Raw genomic sequence first — 25,448 nt, 5'->3', positions numbered from 1 at the left:
AGTCTGATTCAAGATTGAAATACTGACAGACTCAAATCTCACACCTTTAATGCATTGTCTGAGCTGAGATGTTATCTTTTTTATAAAACCTTAAGTCATCTCAAAAATGTGACTTAAGAGATGTTCTAGCAGTTACACATTAATGAACCAAAACCTACACCCATTCGAAGAGATGAAAGACTTGACAGCAATCTAGGCTTGTTCAATATATTCCATCAGTTGCATGATACTGACCTTTTGATATACATTCTGTGTCTTACAATGCTGCTCCACAGCTACCCGATGAAGGAGCAGCACTCAGAAAGCTAGTGCTTCCAAATAAACCTGTTGGACAATAACCTGGTATTGTGTGATTTTTTAAACTTTATCAACCCAGACTAATACCAACACCTCCACATCATTTCTAGTGAACACAGCCCACACTTCCTGGTGCTGCCAGTAAACTTTACAATGCTGATGAAACAACACAGTACCTGAAAGATTTACAATTTCTAATGACACTAGCTACTCATTCACTGCTCCATCTGATACACGACATTGGAAACTCAGTGCAGGAGGCTGAAAGAGAGGAGCAGCTTTAAACAAAAAACCTCTTGGAGCTCAAAGCTTTCATTGAGAGTCTGAGCCTGGCGGTAAGTTCAGGTAACCTTTATTGTGACCCGACTTTTTTTTACAGCTTCAGATTCCCCCCCTGCAAAAAGGCATAGACAAAGTAGTTGCTTTTTAAACAGCTCAAGATCAAAGCCCACACAAACCCCACTGTCTTTACTATTGGGCAGCACCAGGTTGTAATTAGATCCTTGGCACAGCCGTAACCCGGAGGAAGTATTGCCTCACTCAGCAATTTCAACCCATTCCCTCTCTCCTAGTAAGTTTCTCCCCGCTCATTTGCCAGTGGGGGAAGGGCAGTGTAGAGTCAACCAGACTGCTGTGGGTCTGGGGTCACATGTAGGCCAGTCCGGGTAAAGGATGCAGCTGGAACGACTGAGTGAATCCTTTCCCACAATGGCGGTTCCATTCTCTAACATGGGAGAGAGTGAATCAGATGGGGGCTTTCTCCCCTGTACCACCCCCCTCCCTGAAATGGTCTCATCGTTAGATTCCGAACTCCACATTTCTGACCGAATACCAATTCTGCCATCTGTCGTGGCGGGATTCGAACCCGGGAGTCCCCAGAACCGGGTTGATAGTCCAATCGATAATGGCACTCGGCCGTCACTCCTTCAATCCCCCTGCGATGGCACGTGAACTCGCGGGTGCTTCCGCAGGTTGCAGGAGTAGGTGAAGCCCTTCCCGCACTGAGATCAGGTGAACGGCCTCTCCCTTGTGTGGACATGCTGGTGGGTCAGCAGTTTGCAAGAATTGTTGAAGGCCTTCCTGCACTCGGGGCAGCTGAAGGGACTCTGCCCCGTGTGGACCCGCTGGTGCTTGTGCAGGTGGGAGGAATACCTGAAGCCCTGCCCGCACTGAGATCATGTGAACGGCCTCTCCCCTGTGTGGATCCGCTGGTGCCTCAGCAGGGTGTAGGATGTGCTGAAGGTCTTCCCGCACTCGGGGCAGCTGAAGGGTCTCTCCCCCGTGTGGATCCGCTGGTGCCTCAGCAGGTTGGAGGAGTAGGTGAAGCCCTTCCTGCACTGAGAGCAGGTGAACGGCCTTTCCCCTGTGTGGACCCGCTGGTGGGTCAGCAGGGAGGAGGAATTGCTGAAGGCCTTCCCACACTCATGGCAGCTGAAGGGCCTCTCCCCGGTGTGGACACGCTGGTGCCTCAGCAGGGTGGAAGAAGTGCTGAAGGCCTTCCCGCACTCGCGGCAGCTGAAGGGTCTCTCGCGCGTGTGGACCCGCTGGTGGGTCAGCAGGGTGGAAGAATTGCTGAAGGCTTTCCCGCACTCGCGGCAGCTGAAGGGTCTCTCGCCCGTGTGGACCCGCTGGTGCCTCAGCAGGTGGGAGGAATGTCTGAAGGCCTTCCTGCAGTCGGTGCAGGGGAATGGCCTCTCCCCGGTGTGACAGTGCCGATGAGACTCCAGGACAGACGGGAAACGGAAGCCTTTCCCACAGTCGCCACACTTCCACAGTTTCTCCACGGGGTGGGATTCCTCGGGTTTCTCCATGGCCACAGCTTCAGCTGCACACAAACGCGTGTAGAGCCCCTCCCTGCCGTGAAATCCCCTTCCCAGGCCGTATAACTGTTTCAGGCTCCACACACAGTGCGCTGCAACAGTGGGGTCTCTCGTCCAGTCCCACTGATGCTGAAAACATCCTCAAACAGGAACCAAAAAGCGTCGATCCCTCTCACAGAAATCACAGTCAAACATAGTTGCTGTCCCGATGGATTGAATGACTGTCAGACATTGACATCAAAGTGAGGACTGCAGACGCTGGAGAGTCAGTCAAAAAATGTGGCGCTGTAAAAGCACAGGAGAGTCAGGCAGCATCCGAGGAGCAGGAGAGTCAATGTTTCGGGCATAAGCCCTTCATCTGTTGATTTTGAAACTTCAGTCTTCAGATCTTCAAATACTCTGCAAAAAAAGAAATTACAAAAGTCATCAGTATCAGTGCAGGGTAGAAATTGAGAACAAGTAATTCTACTTTCTGTGGAATATTCTTTTGTTGTTCCACAAAATTGAAAGCACCATCCCACTCTTCCCACCCCCCTTTGTTCTCACTCCATTCTAACTACGAGAACTCCCTTGCTGGAGGGTCCCTTGGAGACACTTCAACTGGACTTCATTGAGTTGGAGAAATGAGTTGAGTTGCTATAAATATGTTTTGCTTATTGCTGATGTCTTTTCAAAGTGGATTGAAGCCTACCCTTCTCCTAACGCTACTGCTGAGACTGTGGTGAAGATTTTGTTTAAGGAAATAATTCCCTGCATCAGTATACCTGCGTGCATTAGCTCGGACAATGGACCACACTTTGTAGGTAATATTAACGGAGAACTCTGTTCCCAGCTTTGTATTTGTCGGCAACTGCATGGTGCTTATCATCCTCAGGCGGCCGGCATTGTTGAATGTTTTAACCAAACTCAAGACTAAGCTTGCCAAATTAATGGCAGAGTCTGGCCTCTCCTGGTTATGCTAATCCCTGTGGCCTTATTCCAGATGCGATCCATATCTGCGATCAAGACACAACTGTCTCCAGCTGAGAATCTCTCTGGTCACCCTCTCCGTACCCCTTGGAACGATTCTGCTCCCTTCTCAGTCCACTTCCACCACATGACCGAAGCAATGATTGGTTGTGTTCTTGCTCTAACTAGTGTTACGCATGCCTTTCACTCCCAGGAGCGTGCGGCCTACAATGATGTTCCCTCCCTTTCAGCCTCGACACGGGTAGAGCCTGGTTCGTTGGTGCTCGTCAATAACTGGACTGGCAAAGATCTCCAACCTCATTGGGATGGCCCCTTCCAGGTTTTACTTCCCACCCCTACGGCGGTCACAGTCGCTGGGTGCTCAGCTTGGGTCCAACTGCACCATTGTAAATTGATTGGCCACACTAATCAAAAGGTTTGGGGGAAGAGGAGGAAAGAATCCTGGAATCCCAACAAGAGGAGTGGACCCTGTCCAGTTGGGTTTTTGAATCTTGCTGTTTTTCTCATGTTGATCTTATTGCAGATACTTGAACTAAGAGGAGGGACATGTGGGGGATCGCCTATCTCCTCACCTTTCTGATCACGTACAACATCCTGATGGGGAAAGCCACTAACTATGGATGCGACCAGGAATGATCAGAGATTATCCACCACCCATGCTGAGGAGATGTCGTCCAGTGGACCGGACCAGACGCCTTTGACGTGTGGAACGTGATGACGATTGATTATTGCAATGGACTCTTACATCAGAAAGACCAGATGGTCCATCTGGACAGTAGAAATCAGTGAGAGTTACCATGTCGTTACCATGTTTTTTTTATTTTAACTGCAGACGCAAGCCTAGTGAGGATAAAAATGATCAACCCTGTTATTATGGTAAATATTTTAAGGACGCCCAGGAACATCATCCCTTTTTGCAGGACGGGCTTCCTTGAGAAAAAGGGGAAGCCTGATAGGGGAAACTCCTCAATCCACAAAGAACTTGTGTATACAGGCCCACAGAACGCTCTTCACTCCAGAGGCAGTAGTATGTTACTCCTCTCTATCGGGAGATGACTTACGTGCCCTGTCCCCAGTCCCCGATTCCATTCTATTCGTCAGAATTCCTACTGCCGACCCTGTGAAGAGAAATATCACTTTCCAATAGCTCCGGTCTGTGTATACAAACAGCTGGTGTAACACTGGCTGGCGTACAGTAGGCCTTATGCGGCACATGGACCTGGAATGGAACCCTTTCCTTGCACATTTATAGGCCTTTTCTCTTTTCAGAATCTGATACTGTCACCAAGACCATGTACAATAGAGCTAAGGGAGAGCCCAATGGGAACAGCATTCTGAGGACCATCGTCTCCCATACAGTGTGAGTGCTCGAGTCACTTGGCCCATTTTTTACAGCGCTCAAGCAACTCCTCTTGCAAAACATCGACCCTTTACTCCTGTAGACCTGACCAGACCCCCTGCTGTAACATTTCAGTAACCGATTTTGACAAACTCTCCCAAATATAAACCAAACCAGACTATTATTTCTTCAGCTAAAGTAAAGCTACCAATTTCCTTGTCCTGGATGGCAAAGATGTCCCTCATAAGGTCACTATCGGAGCCCTTGTTCCCACAACAGTACCTTGTCCTGGCCAGTGGACAAGTCGATGGAACCTCCATCTGAGGAGGATGCAGCGGTCGGTCTCAGCCAACCTTGCTCCAACTGGAAGGATCCCAAGGGACTGGGTGACAATACAGGACACCCGATAGGCTGGGGAATCCAGAGTACGCTGAGGTTGGAAGGATCGGCAGGGGTGACAAGTCAACAGAACCGCAATTCCCTCTTTTACAGCCTGACCATTCGAGGAAATAAGAGTAAAGAGGCTCTGAAACAGAGTAAACTGGGATGATCAGACCTGTGTCTTTACTCTGTGCAGAATCAGTATGCCTTAGACTACATACCTGCCCAGGAGGGTGAGGTCTGCACCATTGTCCAAGATAAATGCACTATGGCCATTCCCAATCTCACTGGCAATTTTAATTAAGATACAAGAAGAGATCCAGGTATTCCTTGACAGAATGACTGAAGGTGTGTTGCTGGAAAAGCGCAGCAGGTCAGGCAGCATCCAGGGAACAGGAGAATCGATGATTCGGGCATAAGCCCTTCCTGAAGAAGGGCTTATGCCCGAAACGTCGATTCTCCTGTTCCCTGGATGCTGCCTGACCTGCTGCACTTTTCCAGCAACACATTTTCAGCTCTGATTTCCAGCATCTGCAGACCTCACTTTCTCCTCCAGAATGACTGAAGGGACCAGTTGGGGAAATTGCAAATCGGGCTCATGATACAATTGGCTTATCAATTTAGCTATGTCTGTTTGTCGGTATTGGTATTGTTAGGTATTTAATTGCTAGGCTTATGAGGTCCCTTAGTGATATAGATTTGCCCCAGAAGATGCTCCTTTTGCGATCTGATGAATCACCCACACATGTCAATGGCGATGATAAATATGACCAGATGAGCTGCGAAGATGGTGGTGCCGCTCTGCAGGATGTTGATGGCTGGACCACCTTGAAGGGCATTTGTTTGGACTAGCCTTCTCTTTCAGTGATCGCGGTGCAATCAAAGAGAGGAATGAGGGTGTGGGCATCTGGGTGATAAAGTCTATAGCCTTAAAACTTGTCTTTAAACATTCAGACTAAAATGTAATGCTCAATTATTGAATACATTTACTGCACTAGAAAATAAACAGGCAGGAAGGCTCAGAAAGAGGAGAGAACTTAAAGATAGGGACACCTGGGCTCACCAAGTGATAACAGGATGCTGTGAGGCAATGAAGAACGTTTGCCTCAGCATCGGTGAATCTGTGTGAACAGGACACCAAGTGATAACATTCACAGCCGTTCCCTTGTGAAATTAATGATAGTACCAAGTCTTGTTTCAGGGTCAGATTCAAAGACTATCCATAGCTTTGTAATTCATGGTTGGATCTTGTCCATTATGATGGATTCTTACTACCCCTTGCAAGCGGGGCATTCAGAAAATAAATCTTTGCTGTCTTGAGAGTTCAAAAGGACACGAGAGAGAGAGACCATTTTATTGCTGAGGCTGTTGAATCCCGTAGAAAATTAACTCTTAGTGCTTATCTACTATGGATTGAATTGAATTGCATTTTGGGACTTTATGATGAGAGGTTTTTATTCCAGGCTTCAAAGAGTATGATCTCCAGGACAAACCAAGAGAGAGGCTTTACAGGTCTGCGTTCTCAAAGGATTCCCTGGGCCACCTCAAATCTCCATTTTAACATGAGAGGTAGGACAAAATGGCTTCTACTTGGCTAACTCAGGCAGATACTCACGACTCAGAACAAACAAGAAACCACAGCCTGATATAAATCCAGTGAAAAAAACTGCAAATGCAGAAGTAACAAATGTGAACCTAACCATCAATCGCAGAAGTAACAGTTTAATCCTAACCACCAGACAGGACAAATACGATTCCAAGAAAAGGTTGTATACAAGAAATTATGATAGATTAGATTATATTCCCTACAGTTTGGAAACAGGCCCTTCGGCCCAACCAGTCCACATTAACCCTTCAAAGAGTAACCCACCCAGAATCATTTTCCCTCTGACTAATGCACCTAACACTATGGGCAATTTAGCATGGCCAGTCCACCTGACCTGCACATCTTTGGACTCTGGGAGGAAACCGGAGCACCCGGTGGAAAGCCACGCAGACACGGGGAAAATGTGCAAACTCCACACAGACGGGCACCCAAAGCTGGAATCGAACCTGAGACCCTGGTGTTGTGAGGCAGCAGTGCTAACCACTGAACCACCATGCCACCCTAGGCTAAGTCAAAAATGCATGAGGACCTTGCGGGATCTGATTGGTTGTTACGATGTGATCATGCTCAATGTCTGACTCTAAACAATGTACATAAGTTCTATCCACACTCTGTAAAGAATGAGCTGCCAGAGGAAGTGGTGACTGCTGGTACAATTATAACCTTTAAAAGGTATCTGGAAAAGTCGGCGGATTCTTTTGGCACTCTGGGAGTACTCATCAGTGGCCCAGCGGTTAGCACTGCTGCCTCACAGCACCAGGGGTCCCAGGTTCGATTCCAGCCTCGGGGGGCTGTCTGTGTGGAGTTTGCACATTCTCCCAGTGTCTGCGTGGGTTTCCTCCCACAATCCAAAGATGTGCAGGTTTGGTGAATTGGCCATGCTAAACTGCCCATAATGTTAGGTGCATTAGTCAGAGGGAGATGGGTCTGGGTGGGCTACTCTTCAGAGGATCGGTGTGGACTGGTTGGGCGAAAGGGCCTGTTTCCACATTGTTGGGAATCTAATCTAATCTAATCCTTCTGGGCTGATCAGAGTCTACCGACCGGGCCATATCAAAGAATAAACTATTGCTTGTGTGATTGACAAAGTCACTTCCAGGTGTGTTTATTGACCAATCCCAGAAATCCGATCCAGACAGCAGTCCAGATCAGAACAACCAGATAGGAAATGGTTAATGTCCCCAGGATGTGGGGAGCAAAATAAGACACCAAGGCGTTAACACCAACACCAGGGAGAAACTGAACATACAGACGGGACAAACATTTGTGGCAAGCCAGAAGCACAGATGTACAGCACAAACAGTCCCTTCAGTCCATGCTGACCAGATATCCTAAATCAATCTAGTCCCATTTGCCAGCACTTGGCCCATGTGGGTGGCACGGTGGCACAGTGGTTAGCACTGCTGCCTCACATCGCCAGAGACCCGGGTTCAATTCCCGCCTCAGGCGACTGACTGTGTGGAGTTTGCACGTTCTCCCCGTGTCTGCGTGGGTTTCCTCCGGGTGCTCCGGTTTCCTCCCACAGTCCAAAAGATGTGCAGGGTCAGGTGAATTGGCCATACTAAATTGCCCGTAGTGTTAGGTAAAGGGTAAACATAGGGGTATGGGTGGGTTTCGCTTCGGCGGGTCGGTGTGGACTTGTTGGGCTGAAGGGCCTGTTTCCACACTGTAATCTAATCTAATCTAATCTAATCTAAAAAAAATCTAAATGCTTCCCAATATATACCCATCCAGATACCTTTTAAAGATTATAGATTAGATTTTTTAGATTAGATTAGATTAGATTACAGTGTGGAAACAGGCCCTTCGGCCCAACAAGTCCACACCGACCCGTCGAAGCGAAACCCACCCATACCCCTACATTTACCCCTTACCTAACACTACGGGCAATTTAGTATGGCCAATTCACCTGACCCTGCACATCTTTGGACAGTGGGAGGAAACCGGAGCACCCGGGGGAAACCCACGCAGACACGGGGAGAACGTGCAAACTCCACACAGTCAGTCGCCTGAGGCGGGAATTGAACCCGGGTCTCTGGCGCTGTGAGGCAGCAGTGCTAACCACTGTGCCACCCATGGTTATAATTGTACCAGCAGTCACCACTTCCTCTGGCAGCTCATTCTTTACACACACCACCCTCTGTATTTAGGAGTTGCCCCTGAGGTTTCTTTTAAATCTCACCCTAAATCTATGAGCAATCCCAGATCAAAGATCTTGTCTATTCACCCTCACCATGCCCCACATTATTTATACAAAGTTGTAGGGTCACCCCTGTGGGATATAGGTAAAGCAGTGTTACTTCTGCAACCATAATTGCTTCTGCAAGGTAAATGAACTAACGCCAGGGTATAATTGTTTCAGCCAAGAGTGGAGTTAACAAGCATGAAAGCTATGTGAAAGAAATATATAATTGCTTTTGTATTAGCTAAAATGTGCATACATGAAATGTGCCTGCAAACAATGGTAGATGTTACAGACAAACAGATAAGGTGCTGTGAGGGGATGGGGTGTAGGTTAAGCTAGATATGCTCGTACAAACAGTTATAAGCATCTGTTTCCTGCTTCTGCAAAAACAAAAAAAAACACAATCAAGGAGGTCAGAAGGCTCAGTGTCGGCGAAAAATGGGAGGAAATGTTGCTTTCGCAAACACGGAAGCAGCTGGCAGTGAAAGAGGATATACGCTAACACTTTGTTCACGCTCAAGGCCGGATAAGGCAAGAAATAGACAAGAGTAATAGACGCCACCGGGAAAGAATGGAGGGACAAACCGATCTTTTGAGGATCAGCTTGGAACATCAGGGCGGGGGTGGAGGAATGTGAATGCGGGAAAGAAGCTGAATGTGCTGGAGCTGAAGTGGAGGAAGAACAGAGGATGCAAAACCGGCTTGAAGCTGCAATGAGGAATATTGCATGTGCTGTACTTGTACCTGTGGCTGTTAAGGGTGGGAATCGGGTGCATTTTAAAAATAAAAACAGAAAAGATATCCAGCCCTCCCCCTTCCCAATCTCTATCCTTCAGTTCCTCCTCACCCGGCTAACTAAGACACATACCTGAGTTTGCAGAGTCTGCTCCCTCCCTGCATTCACTCCAGTTGCTACAAGTGACCAATTTCCCCTCCTCCCATCTCTGTCTCCCTCCCAGGATGAAGAGTTGCCCAGAGGGCGGGACATTCACTTTGAAACTGACAGAGCGACTTCCGCCTTGTGACGTCCCAAATGAACTAGGGGCGGGCCAAGGAAAAGTGACGGTTGAGGGGGCGGGGCATGGTCAACAGCGGGACGCCGCACTGCGCATGCAGCAGACGAGGACGAGAAAACACTTTCCAAAAAAAACCCTCCCTTCAGAGAATCCCCACAGTGTGGAAGCAGGCCACTCGGCCTCACCAACCCTCCCAAAGGTCACCCACCCACACCCATTCCCCTACATTTAACCCTGAGTAATGCACCTTACCTGCACATTATGCCTAATTTCGCATAGCCAATTCACCCCTACCTGCACATCCCTGGGCACTATGGGTAAGTTAGCATGGCCAATTCATCCTCACCTGCACATCATTGGGCACTATGGGTATTTCAGCATGGCCAATCCACTTTAGATTAGAGTGGTACTGGAAAAGCACAGCAGTTCAGGCAGCATCCGAGGAGCAGGAAAATTGACGTTTCGGGCAAAAGCCCTTCATCAGGAATAGAGGCTGCAGGGTGGAGAGATAAATGAGAGGAGGGTGGGGGTGGGGAGAAAGTAGCATTGAGTACAATAGGTGAATGGGGGTGGGGGGATAGGTCAGACAGGAGGGTGGAGTGACCTGTTCGGATCCGAACTCTGCTGGTTTAAAGGTGGCCCGGAGTCCGTGGAGGATTATTTGGTAACGGAGGCAGGTAATGAGGAAGCAAATGTGGCTGTGGTAGCGAGTCTGTTTGAGGACATGGTTGAAAAGCTTCAGGGCAGAGGAAATGACCTGGGAGTTGCAGTGGAGGGATTCCTTGAGATTCTTGGAGAGAGAGGAGGAAAACTTCTTCAATGCAGGCATCCTTGCAAGAGGATTCACTGTAGGGTTAAAATCAACTAAGTAAAGACAAGGACTGCAGATACTAGAAACCAGATTCTAGAATCACACAACTCCAGGTTGTAGTCCAACAGGCTTCTTTGGAAGCAGTAACGTTTGGAGTGCTGCCTCTTCATCAGGTGGTTGTGGAGGATAAGATCCTAAGATGCAATTTAGAGCAAAACATTCCAGTGTCCTGCCACTGAAATGGTATATTGAACAAACCTGGATTGTTAAGTCTTCCACCGTTTCAAATAGGTTGTAGGTCTCATTACAATGTAAATCCCAGAGCTTCTTGTTGTCACCTTCTCGAGATAACAAGGCTTTATTGCAAAAGCTCACATCTCAGCCCAGACAATGCATTAAAGGTGCGAGGTCAGAGTCTGCCTGTATCCCAATCTTGAGTCAGACTGGGTCCGTTTCCAAAGTCGAATTTACAAACTATTACATGTATGGACTGCCTGCAGATTTTTCCTTAAAAAAAATGCACATAGAATGTATCTGCAAATATACATCCAACCCCCACACACACACATGCACAAGTTTGTTGGGTGAATTCGTACTTGCAGAATTATGTCTTACTTTGCTCAAAAACTGCATGAATCCATGTAAGATTCTGTTAATCAGTTTAACCATTGTGGCACAGAGTCTCACACAGGGGAGCTCACACCTTCAATACATTATCTGGGCTGACGCGACACCAATTGGTAAAGTTCACTTGAGGATTTAACTATTTTAAAAGTTTTTCTGATTGACATTTGAAAGAACTGAAACTATCATGGTCATTCGAACAGATGAGAGACTTAAACAATCCAGGTCTTTTTCAATATATAGTTTCAGTTACATCACACTATAAACTGTTGCTATAAATTCTGTGTCTTACAATTTTATATTCCACAATCCCCTGTTGAAGGAGCTGCACTCCGAAAGCTACTGCTTCCAATTAAACTTGTTGGACAGAATTTCTCAAGTAGGGCACCATACGAATCCTGGGAGACTGCTATTTCTTGTTTACTTCGTAATGAACAAACATTAAGCACGATCCCCTATTTATTTCTCATTTTGTCTCATTTTTCTTGTTTTATTCCCTGCAATGATGTGGGAGAATTGTTAGATTTGGGTCAGCCATTTGGTCACATATTAAAGCCTGGAAACCATTTTGAATCTCAGCTTAGTGCCTGCTTGCTAAAGCTCATGTTTCCCAGGCTCAGCGGAGACGGTTGGCCTTGCAGCTGTACTGCTTCCTGATAAACAAATTCTTTCCTGACATGGGGCTTTATTTCCATCCCCCACAGTTGGCGAGTCAGGCAGGAGATACCCGGGTCCTGCCAGGTCACCGGCCGATATCCTTTGAGAGATGAAATATCTGGTTGCTGCTTTTGTTGTGTCCAAAATAAAGAGGAAAGCTGGCCAGGGACAAAAGTGCTGTTAGAAATATTGATACAATTCTCCCTACTCAGCCACAAGATACTAGTGAGAGAATTCAACAGGATCCTAGCATCTGGACATAATACTGCTGAGAACACTTGTGCTTTACAAAATTAGTAATAAATAATTTGCTTACCGCACGGTTATGAGAGGTGAAACCCTATTTGATAAGCCCTGGACCGACACTGAGGTCCATGGCATGCTTCAAGATGCCCTCAATCTGTTCGAGTGCCCAACATTAGTTTTAATTGGCGAGTAGAAATCTGAAGTATAATTTCTCACTTCAGGATGTCCAGACTTGAATGAATTTGGCATACAGGACACATTGGGCAACCATTAAAGACTCTGTTGTATTTCCCTGGGTTATGGACTCATGCAGAGACACAAACAACTTGTGTTGAAAACAGTGTTCGATTTGCAAATGGAACAGCTGAGAGGTATTTAGAGTTTGCACACTTGGTTAAGCAGCAATGTGTCACAGCCAGGATTTATGAGGCTCAACTCCCTAACTTGGGCTGTTCTGGAATGTGAGTGCCTCATTAGCCTTGGAAGGAAGGAAGGAATAAACAAAAGCTGACAAACTGAGATATGAAGCAAGTTAGAAAATGTTACAGAGAGACACACACAGGCAGAAGTTTGCAGGAAAGTTAACACTTCATAATCTGGTTTCAATGCACATTAGCCTGGGTATGGTACTGATAGGAGAAAGTGAGGTCTGCAGATGCTGGAGATCAAAGTTGAAACTTTATTGCTGGAACAGCACAGCAGGTCAGGCAGCATCCAGGGAACAGGAGATTCGACGTTTCGGGCACAGGCCCTTCTTCAGGAACTGATTCAGGTACTGATAGCGCAGGGGCCTCAAATAGGGGATTCCCTCAATACTCAAACCAAAACATGGGTGCCCCTGCTGGACTGGTTTGTGTTCATTCTTTGCTGCTGCCTATTTCAGTTGATAATGTCCATTATTGTGGCACCCAGATTTTCGGAAAGCAGCTCGGAAAAGATCTGAAGCGTGTTTAATTTGTAAACAAACAAGATGCATACTCTAAGAGGGATGCCCTGTGTTTGTTAACCACTTCCTTGCCTGGTCAGCCTTTTTTACTGGTTTACAATTTGCGTATATAGAATCACCTCGCGTACATTGTCATGAATATTGTCTAATATGAGTAGATGTATTTAGTAGATGAATCAAAACCATCTCAATGATTGAAACAGCTGACACTGCATTGTTGGACAAATGGGAAATATTTGCATCAGTTAACGAAAACTCTTCAAAGTTTACAGTCACGGGTACGTCAAGCTGAAGAATTAGGACCGGGGCATATTGGAGCCTGCTTCCCCGGGCAGAGGATTCCACAGATACATTACTCTCTGGGAAAACCAGCAGCCCTCACTTCCTCCTCCTCATCTCTGTCCTAAACCTACTCCCCCAAAGCTTGGGGCCTAGTCTCAGCCACCAGCAGAAATGACTGGATAGGGTAGGGCTTCATCCTCTCAGTGCAAAGAATTCCCACTTTCCAGCAAAATCCCGGATGTACTCACTTAGTTGCTTGCTGTCTCACAAATGAAAGGTTTCGTTGTAACTTCTTCCGGTCCCAGTAGGGCAAAACATCTTTGAAAGCTGCTCTGAAAGCCCTGTCTTCACAACCACACTTCTGCTTTCACCGAAGACAGTAAGAGTCATGCACCACAGAAACAGATCCTTCCACCCAACTAGTCTATGCCAACCATATATCCAAAATCAATCCATTCCATTTGTCAGCATGTGGCCCATTTTCCTCAAAAACCTTCCTCTTCATGTACCCATCCAGATGCTTCTTAATTGTTGTAATTGTACCAGCCTCCACCACTTCCTGTCAGCTCGTTCCATAAATGCAAAACCCTCTGAGAAAAAGTGGCCCCTTGGGTCCCTTTTAAATCTTTGCCCTCTGAGCTCAAACCTCTGCCTTCTAATTTTGCACTCCCCTACCCGGAGGAAAAGACTTTGGCTATTTACCCCATCCATGCCCCTTATAAACTTCTATAATGTCACCCCTGAGCTTCTGACACGAAGGGAAAACAGTCCCAGCCTATTCAGACTCTCGCTCAAACCCTCCTACTCTGACACCAGCCTTATAAACCTTTTCCAAACCCTTTCAAGTTTCTCCATAGGATGGAGATCAGAATTACACACAATATTCCAAAAGTGGCCTAACCAATGTCCTGTACAGCCGCAATATGTCCTCCCAACTCCTTCACTCAATGCTTTGACCAATAGAGGAAAGTATTCCAAACATCATCTTCACTATCCTGTCTACCTGGGACTCCACTTACAAGGAACTATGAACATGCACTCCAAGGTCTCTTTCTTCTGCAACACTCCCCCTGTGTAAGTCCTGCCTGCATTGCTTGACCAAAATGCAACACATCACATTTCTCCAACTTCAACTCCATCTGCCCCTCCGTAGCTTATCAGCTCATCCAATCAATTCTGATTTATTGTGAACTCTCTTTCCTCTCTTATTCCTTAGAAGCTGAAGATCTCCATCCCACACACTCTCCCTCCATTTCCAATTTGCTGAACCTAATCCCTGCTATACCTCATCCTGAAGGTCTGGTTCATGCTGATTAGCAGGGCCATACTCAGGGGAGATCTAATTGAAACATACAGAATACTGAACAGCCTGGACAGAGTGGATGTTGGGAAGATGTTCCCCTTGATAGGAGGAACTAAGACCAGAGGGCACAGCTTTAGAGTAAAGGGAAAACTTTTTAGAATGGAGCTAAGGAGAAACTTCTTCAGCCAGAGAGTGGCGAATCTATGAAATTCATTGGCACAGAAGACTGCAGAGGCCAGGTCACTGAGGATATTTAGACTGAGATAGGTAGGGTCTTGAGTATTGAGGGGATCGAAGGTGACAGGGAGAAAGCAGCAGAATGGCACTCAGAAACTGATCAGCCACGATTGAATGGTATGAGCAGACCTGATGGGCTGAATAGCCTACTTTCTACTCCTTTGCCTTATCGTCTCTTGCTGTCCAGGACACAGAATTGGGAGCAGGAGTCGGCCATTTGGTCTTTTAAGCCTGCACCAGCATTGAACAGACCACAAATGGATATGGACCTCCCTACATCGAGATGCAGAGACTGGAACTTTTTTCACTGGAGCATCAGAGGTTAAGAGGTGTCCTTAGAGAGGGTTAAAAAATCATGAGGGGTATAGGTGAGGTGAATGGCAGGTGTCATTTCAAGATTAGGGAGCAAACTTTTAAAGTGAGAGTAGAACAAGTCTAAAGACATGAGGAGCACTTTTTTTTAAAAAAGAGTGTGGTTGTTTGTGGAATGAATGTCTAGAGGAAGTGGTGGATGCAAGTACAGTTACAATGTTTAAAATACATTTTGATAAGTACGTGAATAGGAAAGGTTCGGAGGGATATGGGCCAAACACAGGCAGATGGGATTAGTTTGTGAATATAGTCAGCATGGATTAGTTGACCTGAAGGGTGTGTTTCTATGCTGTATGACTGTCACTGTTCTGTACTAGCCTTAAAACTATTTTCTTGCCTTCCCCAATAACCATCCACTTTTCTGTTGTTCAAAAATGATATGAACTCAGCCTTGAATATATTCAATGACCCCCGAACTGCAGGAAGACATCCCCACTTCTAAACTCAATTCCTCTTGCTCATATACCACTTGCCTTGCTGAATGCTTGCTGCACCTGTCTGACAACTGGCATTGACTGGTGTAGGAGGACGCTGAGGCTCCTTTGTCCATCCACATATCATTCCTGATGAAGGGCTCTTACCTGAAACGTCAACTTTCCTACTCCTCGGATACTGTCTGACCTGCTGTGCTTTTCCAGCGCCACACATTTTGACTCTGATCTCTAGCATTGCAGTCCTCACTTTCTCCACTTCCCAATATATCACCATTTAAACAATACATCTCATTTCTGCTTTGTTTTTTCCACAGCAAAGACTATAACTTCACCCTGTGGTACTGCACTTGCCAGGTGTTTGAGGCACAGACACCTGGCAAGTGCAGTACCACAGAGTCTGTCCTCTTTCTGGATTCACTCCCTTTCTTCTCAGTTGCTGCAATTCAACAATTGGATCCCAGCATGAAAATAAAAGAAATAGAAAAGGCAGTGAGAGAAGAGAGTGCTGTTGGACAGAGGAAGGAAATTACAGTCTTGGATGAATCTCAGTCTTCATTCAGAGAGAGAGGAGCAGCAACAGCTTCAGAAGCTCATGGGTCCAGATTAGAGTGGTGCTGGAAAAGCACAACAGGTCAGGCAGCATCCGAGGAGCAGGGAAACGGCAAAAGAAATTCATGCACCATTTTTAGACAGATAGAAGCATGTGCAGTTTTTTGCAGACACTGGCGAACATGCGCAGTGCTTGCTGACACCGAGGAGCACGTGCAGTAGGCTCTGTAGATATGTTGGTGTAACTGCCAGATTCAACTGGCCAAATGTCAATAGGAGGAAAAAAGGGTAGAGCCACAATTTTGTTTCACCTTCCCACCTCTGGCTTTACATAACCACGCATGTTCCTCGCTTTTCTCCTTACCCTCACCCCTCATGATTTTTCAAATCTCAATAAGGTCATCCCTCAACCTCCTCCGTTCCAGTGAAAAAGTCCCAGCCTCTCCCGATAACTCAAACCCTCCAGTCCTGGCAACGTCCAAGTAAATCTTTACCGAACCCCCTCTAATAATATTCTTCCTATTACAGGGTGACCAGAACTGTACTCAGTACTCTAAACAAAATGGCCTCACCAACATCCTGTGCAACCTCAACACAGAACAAAGAAAATTTACAACCCAGGAACAGACCCTTCAGCCCTTCAAGCCGAAGCCAATCCAAATCCCCTGTCTAAACCTATCGCGCAATTCCCGAATCTGTATCCCTCTGCTCTCCCCCTACTCATGCATCTGTACAGATGTACCTTTTCTTTTTATAGATATTTTTATTGAAAATTTAACATTTTTACAAATTTACAAATTTATAAAAGACAAGTACAAACATTAATATACAATTAAATTTTAAATAAATAGCCAAAACCTGTCCAACAAAGAGAGATACAGAGAAGAAAAAGAAAAAGACAAAACTCATCTAGCTACTAATCTAACCTATAACTAAGGTAAAAACAATAACTGCAGATGCTGGAAACCAGATCTAACCTATAACTAACCAGAGTTTATGATCAAATATCTTACATTATTCAAAAGAAAACAGGATAACATAGTAATTAAGTAGTTTAGTACACACTCGTAATGAGTTAACATCAAGTTGTAATAAAACCCGTATTCATGTGGGATTCCTCTCCCAAGGGGCCCCGGACCAGCCAGAACTGTTACCTCAACTAGATGAAAGCCCTTGAAAGAATGGCCGAAATATCTGTATCGATGTAATTCAAAAAGGGCTGCCATATTTTATAGAATAATTCAGTTTTTTGGTGCACCATATTTGTAAGGAAGTCAAGGGGAACACATTCCATGATTAATCTGTGCCAATTCGGAAGTCCTAGAGGGCCCTCAGCCACCCAGTTTACTAAGATATTTTTCCTTGCATAGAAGGAGAGAATGGAAAATAATTTCCTCCCGTGCACATCCAGAGAAGGTAAGCTCGAGAAGCCCAGAAGAGGAGATACTGGATCTATTGTAATTTCCGTTCCCAAGATTTCTGTCAGGGCGTTTACGACTTCGGTCCAGTATTTGTGGATCTTATGGCATGTCCATAAGCGGTGTGTAAGAGTGCCCACCTCTGTTTTACATTTGGGACACATTGGAGATACTCCTGCCCTAAATGTTGCCAATCTTTCCGGTGCCATATGGGCCCTATGAAGTATTTTTAACTGAATGGCCTGAGTTCTGTTACAAATGGAGATCTTTTTGGCATTTTCCCAGATGTCATTCCACATTTCTGTAGAAATTTCCAGCCGCAAATCCTGATCCCATGTTCTAAGCAGACGGTCCATATCTTCCGACACTTCATCACGTAATAAATGATAAAGAGTGCTGACCGAGGGTACGCCCATTGGCCACAACACTCTTCGTTCTCTATCTGATTTATAGAGACTATTTAATAGCGTAGTCGTCTTCTGTATGTAATCTCGTATTTCGAAGTATCAAAAGAGGTCTCCATTAGGTAATCCAAATTTCTGATGCGGCTGTTCAAAAGACATCAGGACCCCCTTCTCAAACAGATCCCCTAAACAGGAGATACCCCTGGATCTCCAGGATTTGAATATGGTATCTGTAAGCCCCGGTTGAAAACCCCATGCCCCCACTATAGTAGTATAGGGGGACGTTTTATGTGAATTACCCTCGTTTTGCCGCATTATATTCCAAGCTTTAATTGTGTTTAGTACTATAGGGTTTCTACAGTGGTCCGTAATGATTTTCATCTAATCTAAAAATAAGAGGTTAATAAGAGATCACTGTACTTGAGAAACCTTGATGTCCATCCAGATTGGGTCATGTCTGACCCGCAATCAATCGGCTATGCAGCTTAACAAGAAACTTAACTGATACTTCCTAAAGTCTGGAAAATCCAGCCCTCCCCCCTTGCCTGTGGAAGCTGTAGCTTCCTTAACTTAATGAGGGGCCGTCTAGGATTCCAGATGAATGAACCCAGCCAACCATACAATTTGCACAGTGCCAGCCTCAGCAGCATCACCGGAAGCATTCTCATAGGGTATAAGAGACGGGGCAAGACATTCATTTTAATTAGGGCTATTCTACCGAGCCAGGAAATTGGAAGGTCTCCCCAGCGTGAAGGTCCTGCCTTACCCTTTCCAATAGATGCACAAAATTGGCCTTGTCTAGCTGGCCAAATACTGGGGTGATAAAAATGCCTAAGTATAGGAAACCCTCCAGAGACCACCGAAAGGGGAAGTGGGATCGGTCCAATAAGTGGGACATACCAGTGAGGCGTGGCCTCCAATTTTGAAAAATTAATTTTGTAGCCTGAAAATGCACGAAATGTATTAATAATTTGGATCAAGGGACGCACGGACGTCAGAGGATTACGAAGAAAAAGGAGATCATCATCTGCATATAGGGTAATTTCATGTTTACTTGTACCAACCCTCAGGGCCTTTATATTAGAGTCAGCCCGTATCGCTTCCACCAGTGGCTCAATTATTAGCGTGAATAGCAATGGTGAGAGAGGACATCCTTGACAGCAGCCCCTACCCACACGGAAGCTACCTGAGCCTAATCCATTGGTGATCACAACTGCTTTGGGATCATTATACAGTGTTGAGACCCATTTGGCAAATACGTTTCCAACACCAAACCTTTCTAATGTATAGAACAGGTATGACCATTCAACCCTGTTAAATGCCTTCTCCGCGTCCAAAGAGACTACTATTCCTGGTATTTTTTCCTGATGACAGACTTGATTCACATTCAAGACCCTTCTAATATCATTAAATGATCTATGGCCCTTAATAAACCAAGTCTGCTCCTCTTTTATGATATATGGCAGTACCCTCTCCAGCCTCAATGCTAATGTTTTAGAGAGAATGTTAAAATCTACAGTTAGCAAGAATATCGGTCTGTATCATGCACAATCTTCTGGATCTTTTCCTTTTTTGAGAATAAGGGAGATATTCACCTCATTCAGTGAAGGCAGGAGGCAGCCCTGACTATTTCTGTAGTTTTACATGTTCATAAGTGGGCCAGCTAATACTCCTGTGAACTCTTTGTTAAATCCAACCTGAAAGCCCTCTGGGCCAGGTGCCTTACCGCTCTGAAATTGCCTAATTGCATCAAGTATTTCCTGGGTTGTTAGGGAAGCATTCAGGACCGATACCTGTTTCGGGGTTAAGTCCGGAAATGCCAGGCTTTTAAAAAAGGACTGCATCCTCCTGGCTCTACCTTCACAATCCTGCGATCAGAATAAAACTTTCTGAAGATTGAGTTGATCCTTTTAGGATCGTGAGTCAGAGTATCAGCATTTTCCCTGATAGCTGTGATAGCTTGAGAGGCCCTTTTTTTTACTTGCAAGAAATGCTAAGCATCTACCAGGTTTATCACCAAATTCATATAATCTTTGTTTTGCAAATAATATTTCCTTCTTTGCCGTTAGGGAGAAGGCGGTATTCAGAGCTGTCCTAAGGGCCGTAATCCTTAGTAATTTGGCAATAGAAGGTCTGTCAGCGTATGCTGTTTCAGCTGCTATTAACCGAGCCTCAAGTAGACGCTGTTGGTTTCCCTTTAATTTTTTCTGGGTCACCAAGTATGAAATGATCAGACCTCGTGCATAAGCTTCAATAGTCTCCCACATCATTGACGGGTTACTGGCCGTACCTGAATTAATTTCCAAGAAAGCTTTAAATTCTTGAGAAAAATATTTTGCAAATTTACTATCCTTCGTTAAGAAGGAACCCATACACCAATGTCAGGGGGATGCATCATTGTTCCTAGCCTTGATTTCCATACACACAACAGCGTGATCAGAAATTATCATATCACCTATTTTACAGGATGATATGGAATTTAAAAAACTCGAGGGGGCAAAAAACATGTCAATTCTCGTGTGACATTTATGTGGATTAGAGTAAAAAGAGAAATCTCTGCCTTGCGGGTGGAGGCACCTCCACACATCTATTAATCTTAATTCTTGATTCAAATCCGCCAATTGTCTAGATCTGGGGGATACACCCGCAGTACTCTTGGGTATGCTGCCTATTTCCGGCTCCATAATGCAATTAGAGTCTCCCCCTATAATTGTATGACGAGCACCAGTGCCATCAATTTGGAGAAGGCTTCCTTTATAAATTTGAAAGGATGCGCCGGGGGACAATACTGGTTTAAAATCCCATATTCCTCTCCATTTAGAAGGGCTTTAATTAGTATATATCGCCCAGATTCATCTTTTATCTGACTTAGGATTTTGAAAGGGAGATTCTTTTAAATAAGAAGAACTGAAGGAAGGAAAGAAGGCCTGATCAAATCCACCCTGTTGTAATTTCAAGTGTTCTTCATCCAATAAATGGGTCTCCTGTAGGAGAGCTATATCAACCCTTTCTTTTTTGACGTTTGATAATATTTTCTTCCTTTTGATTGGAGAATTACTCCCCTTGACATTCCAGGTGCACCATTTAATTGAATGACTCACCATAATCGTCCAGGCAAGTCCGAGACCCCCCGGGAGGAGAAACACCATCCAAAACACCACGAGCATAGACCATAGAAAATTCACAAAGAGATTCTTTATTACACTCACACTAACATAATAAAAAACTATTTCTAAATAAAAAAAACAAAAACATATTTAAATGGAGATTTTCCCTCTCATTTCCTTTCCGAAAACCCACCATATCCTCTCCCAACCAGTGCCCCACCCTCGACCCAGGAACCCCATAATAAAGTGAAGAAAATTCAAGTGTATGCCCAAGCTAAAGTTAACAATGAGTACCCTCCCTACCCACCCATACCAACACTTAGATATATTTGGTGATGTTAATACCACGTATAAACATATAAAACTATAAAATTACAGTCTCAGCAGATAGTAATTAATTATGATAATACAAAATAACAGGGGGAAAACAACCCAGCTTAAAATCGCAGAGTGGAGAACAAATAAGCCCCCTCTCCCTAATCCCCGGAAATAATATTAAGCAATAAAGTAATAAGAGAAAAAAAAAAGGGTGAACCAGAGAAGGGGGAGGGCAGAACAACATCATTCACCACACGAGTTAACTCTTACGATTTATCCAAGAGGCCAAAAATTCCGTGGCCTTCTCCGGCGATCCGAAGTCATACACTGACCTTCGTGGCTAACACGTAGTGTTGCTGGGTAGCGCAGGGAGTACTGAATGTTTAAATCCATTAAACGCCCTCCTCTTTTGGACCAGAGATATGGAAAAGTCCTCAATCAGCATAATCTTGGATCCTTTGTAAATCATGGCTTGGGGATCTTTCCCAAGATTTCTGGAAGCTTCCAGGAGCATCTGCATCTCCTAAAAGCACTGCAGCCGGAACAGGACTGGGTGGGGGCGCTTGTCCAAGCTGGGCCTGTGTATTGCAACCCGGTGGGCCCATTCTACCCAGGCAGCATCCGAGGACAGGCAAAATCGACGTTTCGGGCAAAAGCCCTGATGAAGGGCTTTTGCCAGAAACGTCGATTTTGCCTGTCCTCGGATGCTGCCTGAATTGCTGTGCTCTTCCAGCACCACTGATCCAGAATCTGGTTTCCAGCATCTGCAGTCATTGTTTTTACCCCATTCTACCCTGACCTGGCCTGATCCAGCCTCCAGATTCAATAACTGTGGAAGCCACTGCTCCAGAAACGTTGTAAACTGGCCTTGCTCTTCCCATTCGGGAAGGCCCAGCAAACAAATATTTTCGACGACCTTGATTTTTGAGGTCGTTAATGTGATCTTCCAAGGCCCGGACTCGCTGGTCGAGAGTCCAGACCCGACCCACGGCTGATTCTGCGGCAGCCTCGGAGGTCGCAGCCTTTAGCTCCGCCCCTCCGAATCGATGTTCGATTCTTTCAATATCTCGGTCGTGCTTCTGCAGCGCGACCGAGAGCAACTCCCACCTGCTCCTGGACTCTTCTATGAAGGTGGCGATCTTCTCTTCAAGCTTAGAAATCACTGCAACAAGGCTCGCCACCATAGTTAAGTACCCTGGGGCAGCTGTGGACGCCTCTGCTGCAGCTGGGGAGGGGTTCCTATGTGCTGCGAGCTGCGGGCATTCTTTCCTTTAGTCATTTTAACGGGGCACTAAACTGCTCACGTTTGGTGCAAAATAACTAGCTGTATTTAAATAAAACCTATTTAAATGATTTGGAAGGTGTGGTGGAGGCAGGCAGCCTACTTTGCCTGAGTCTTGGGCAGAGCACGACAGACTCAGACTTGCTGGGTCGCCGCCATCTTGGATTTCCTCCACCCAGATGCACCTTAAATGAATCTACCGTCCCTGCCCCTACTTCTGCTGGCAATGCATTCCAGACATCTATCACCCTCTGAGTAAAGTACTTTCTGTGTGCATCTCCAACATGATATCCCAACTCCTGTACTCAGCATGTGAACAATGAAGGCAAGTGTGCAAAACACCTTCTTCACCCCCGTCTACCAGTGATGTAACTTTCAAGAACAATGAACCCGAACACCCCCAGGTCTCTGTTCTACAACACGACCCAGGCCCTAATATTACCTGTACAAGTCCTGCCCTCCTTTATTTTAGTAAAATGCAAACCCTCACTTATATCCATACCTCTCTCATACACACGCTCTCTCTCAGACATACACATACACCATCCTCTCAACACACTCACCCTCTCGCAAGCTCATTCTCCATCACAATCACACTTTATCAAGCATGCACACATGCAAAGACACACTCACTGATGCACAGTCTTATACACAAACTCACATACAAACACACTTTCCTGATGAAAGGCTTTTCCCCGAAACGTTGATTTTCCTGCTCCTCGGATGCTGCCTGACTTGCTACAACACCACATTCTTGATCCTAAACTTATTACCCTTTAGTTCTGGGCTCCCCCATCCAAAGGAAAATACCATGTCTATTTACCCTATCCATGTCCCTCATGATGATATAAAAGTTTATAAGGTCACTCCTCAGACTCTGGCACACTACGGAAAACAGTCCCAGCCTATCCTTATGTCTCTCCTCACCCGGCTAACCATGACACATACCTGAGGTCGTAAAGTCTGCTCCCTCCCTGGATTCACTCCAGTTGCCACAAGTGAGCCTGCTCCACAATCATTAAGATCACGGCTGACCTGTCCATCGTCTCATCTCCTCCTCCCTGCAGTCACAAGGAACCCCTTAATTCCCCTACCAGGCAAAAACCCACCTAACTGTGTCTTGAATATACTTAATGAAGCTGCCTCTATTGCTTCCTTGGCCAGAGTATTCCATAGATTTTGATGGAAGCCCTTTTGCCCAAAACATCGATTTTCCTGCTCCTCGGATGCTGCCTGACTTGCTGTGCTTTTCCAGTACCACTCTAATCTAGACTGTTCCATAGATTCATGACCCTCGGGGAAAAGCAGTTCCTCCGCATCTCTGTCTGAAAGCTACTCCCTCTAACCTTGAGGCGTAGTCTCACCCACCAGCAGAAATGACCGGACAGGGTAGTGCAATGGCATTGGGAAGATGTTTCCACTGGTAGGAGAGACTAGGACCAGAAGGCATAGCTTTAAGAATAAAGGGAAGACCTTTAGGAACAGAGATAAGCGATGTCACCTTTTCTGCCAACAGCGAGGAGCATGGACACCAGCGGGCATGCGTGCTGTTGTTCACACAGAGGAGCAGACACAATATGCTCTGTGGCGATGCTGGTGTTATTGACAGATGTTAAGTGTTCAAATGCCAAGGGGAGAAATAAAGAGTAGAGCCACAGTTCTTTTTCCTCATGTGGTTCAACATTTTATAGCTTTTGCATTTTGTCTGGCTGCTCAACTATTTTTTAAATGTCTTTTCGTCAGTGTAGGGTTGAGGTTCACAACAAGAGGGCATAGGTTATAGGGTGAGAGCAGAACGACATTAAAGGTATCTAAGTTGCAACTTTTCCATGCGGAGGGTGGTGCACGTATGGAATGAACTGCCAGAGGAAGTAGTGGAAGCCGGTATAATTACAGCACTTAAAACACATCTGGATGGGTATATGAATAGGAAGGATTTAGAGGGATATGAGCCAAGTGTTGGCAAATGGGACTAGATCAATTTAGGATATCTGGTTGGCATGGACAGGTTGGACCGAATGGGTCTGTTTCCGTGCTGTACATCCGTGACTTTAAATAATAAAGTCTACTTTTCCAAATAACAAACTATATCCATGTTAACAAGGCTTAGTGCACAACATGCTTTACTAACCATTCTCAACAGGTCCTGCCCCTTCAATGACGGAGGAACATATACATGCTGGTGTATAATCTCCTTCACTAGTATTTACACACGAACCCCAGCAATTGCACAAGTAACAGTAAAGGGCAAACAGCACAAGGATTAAACAAACAGTGAGGGGTAAACAGCACAAGGATTAAACAAACAGTGAGGGGTAAACAGCACAAGGATGAAACAAACAGTGAGGGGGAAACAGCACAAGCGCCAGTAAAAGCAGATGGAAAGTGAGTGTAAAATGTCACTATGACAGGACAGGACAGGCCCCACATTCCTTCCCCTCCGTCCCCCCACAACCTGCCTCACCTTTCACCTCCCGGGCCCAGTACCTTCCAGGTGGCCCCATAGTTGACACAAGGGCCGCCCCACGACCAGTAGAACTCCACCACCCAGGCGGCCGACGAGTTCCCAAGCAGGCCCTTAACCCCATCCGCCTCCAGAATGCTCACCGGCTCCTGCCTGCTGTACAGCCGGCCGGTGTGGCCGTGACACAGCAGCTGCGCCAGGAAGGCGGCGGTGCCCAGTGACGGGTGTCTGCCCCGGGCCGCACGGCGCCATTTTCCTAACGGCCTCCCTCCCGCCGCTTCCCCGCTCGAGCGACTTCTCCTCCCAACCGCCTCCGCCCCCGCGTGACGTCTGCACGGGGGGATGGGCGGGGCCGGGGGAGCCTCACCGTCACCAAGCAAC

At 46.0% G+C, this 25,448-nt stretch overlaps 4 protein-coding genes across 5 annotated transcripts in view; 2 read left to right on the top strand and 2 right to left on the bottom strand.

Annotated features, from left to right (window-relative positions):
• LOC148144448 (uncharacterized) overlaps nt 1-25,448 on the top strand; it is a 677,410-nt gene that overhangs the window by 190,048 nt on the left and 461,914 nt on the right. The gene's annotated exons all lie outside the window — the stretch shown is intronic.
• LOC148144457 (uncharacterized) overlaps nt 1-25,448 on the top strand; it is a 309,257-nt gene that overhangs the window by 198,628 nt on the left and 85,181 nt on the right. The window lies entirely within an intron of this gene.
• The window catches only part of LOC122558179 (uncharacterized), a 231,148-nt gene that overhangs the window by 152,000 nt on the left and 53,700 nt on the right, over nt 1-25,448 (bottom strand). The window lies entirely within an intron of this gene.
• Nucleotides 633-25,191, bottom strand: LOC148144459 (uncharacterized). The gene is made up of 2 exons (XM_087974767.1): nt 25,068-25,191; nt 633-2,516 (listed from the first exon to the last, which is right to left on the bottom strand). Exon 2 carries the CDS (start codon nt 2,106-2,108, stop codon nt 1,473-1,475), a length of 636 nt encoding a protein of 211 aa, XP_087830893.1. The 5' UTR covers nt 2,109-2,516; nt 25,068-25,191; the 3' UTR covers nt 633-1,472.

The sequence above is a fragment of the Chiloscyllium plagiosum genome, unplaced genomic scaffold (genome assembly GCF_037043375.1).
Source record: "Chiloscyllium plagiosum isolate Xiang-an unplaced genomic scaffold, Cpla_swu_hap1 HiC_scaffold_27, whole genome shotgun sequence".
Taxonomy (NCBI): domain Eukaryota; kingdom Metazoa; phylum Chordata; class Chondrichthyes; order Orectolobiformes; family Hemiscylliidae; genus Chiloscyllium; species Chiloscyllium plagiosum.
Note: the sequence above shows the minus strand (reverse complement) of the source record. Positions and strands in the feature narration are given on the sequence as shown.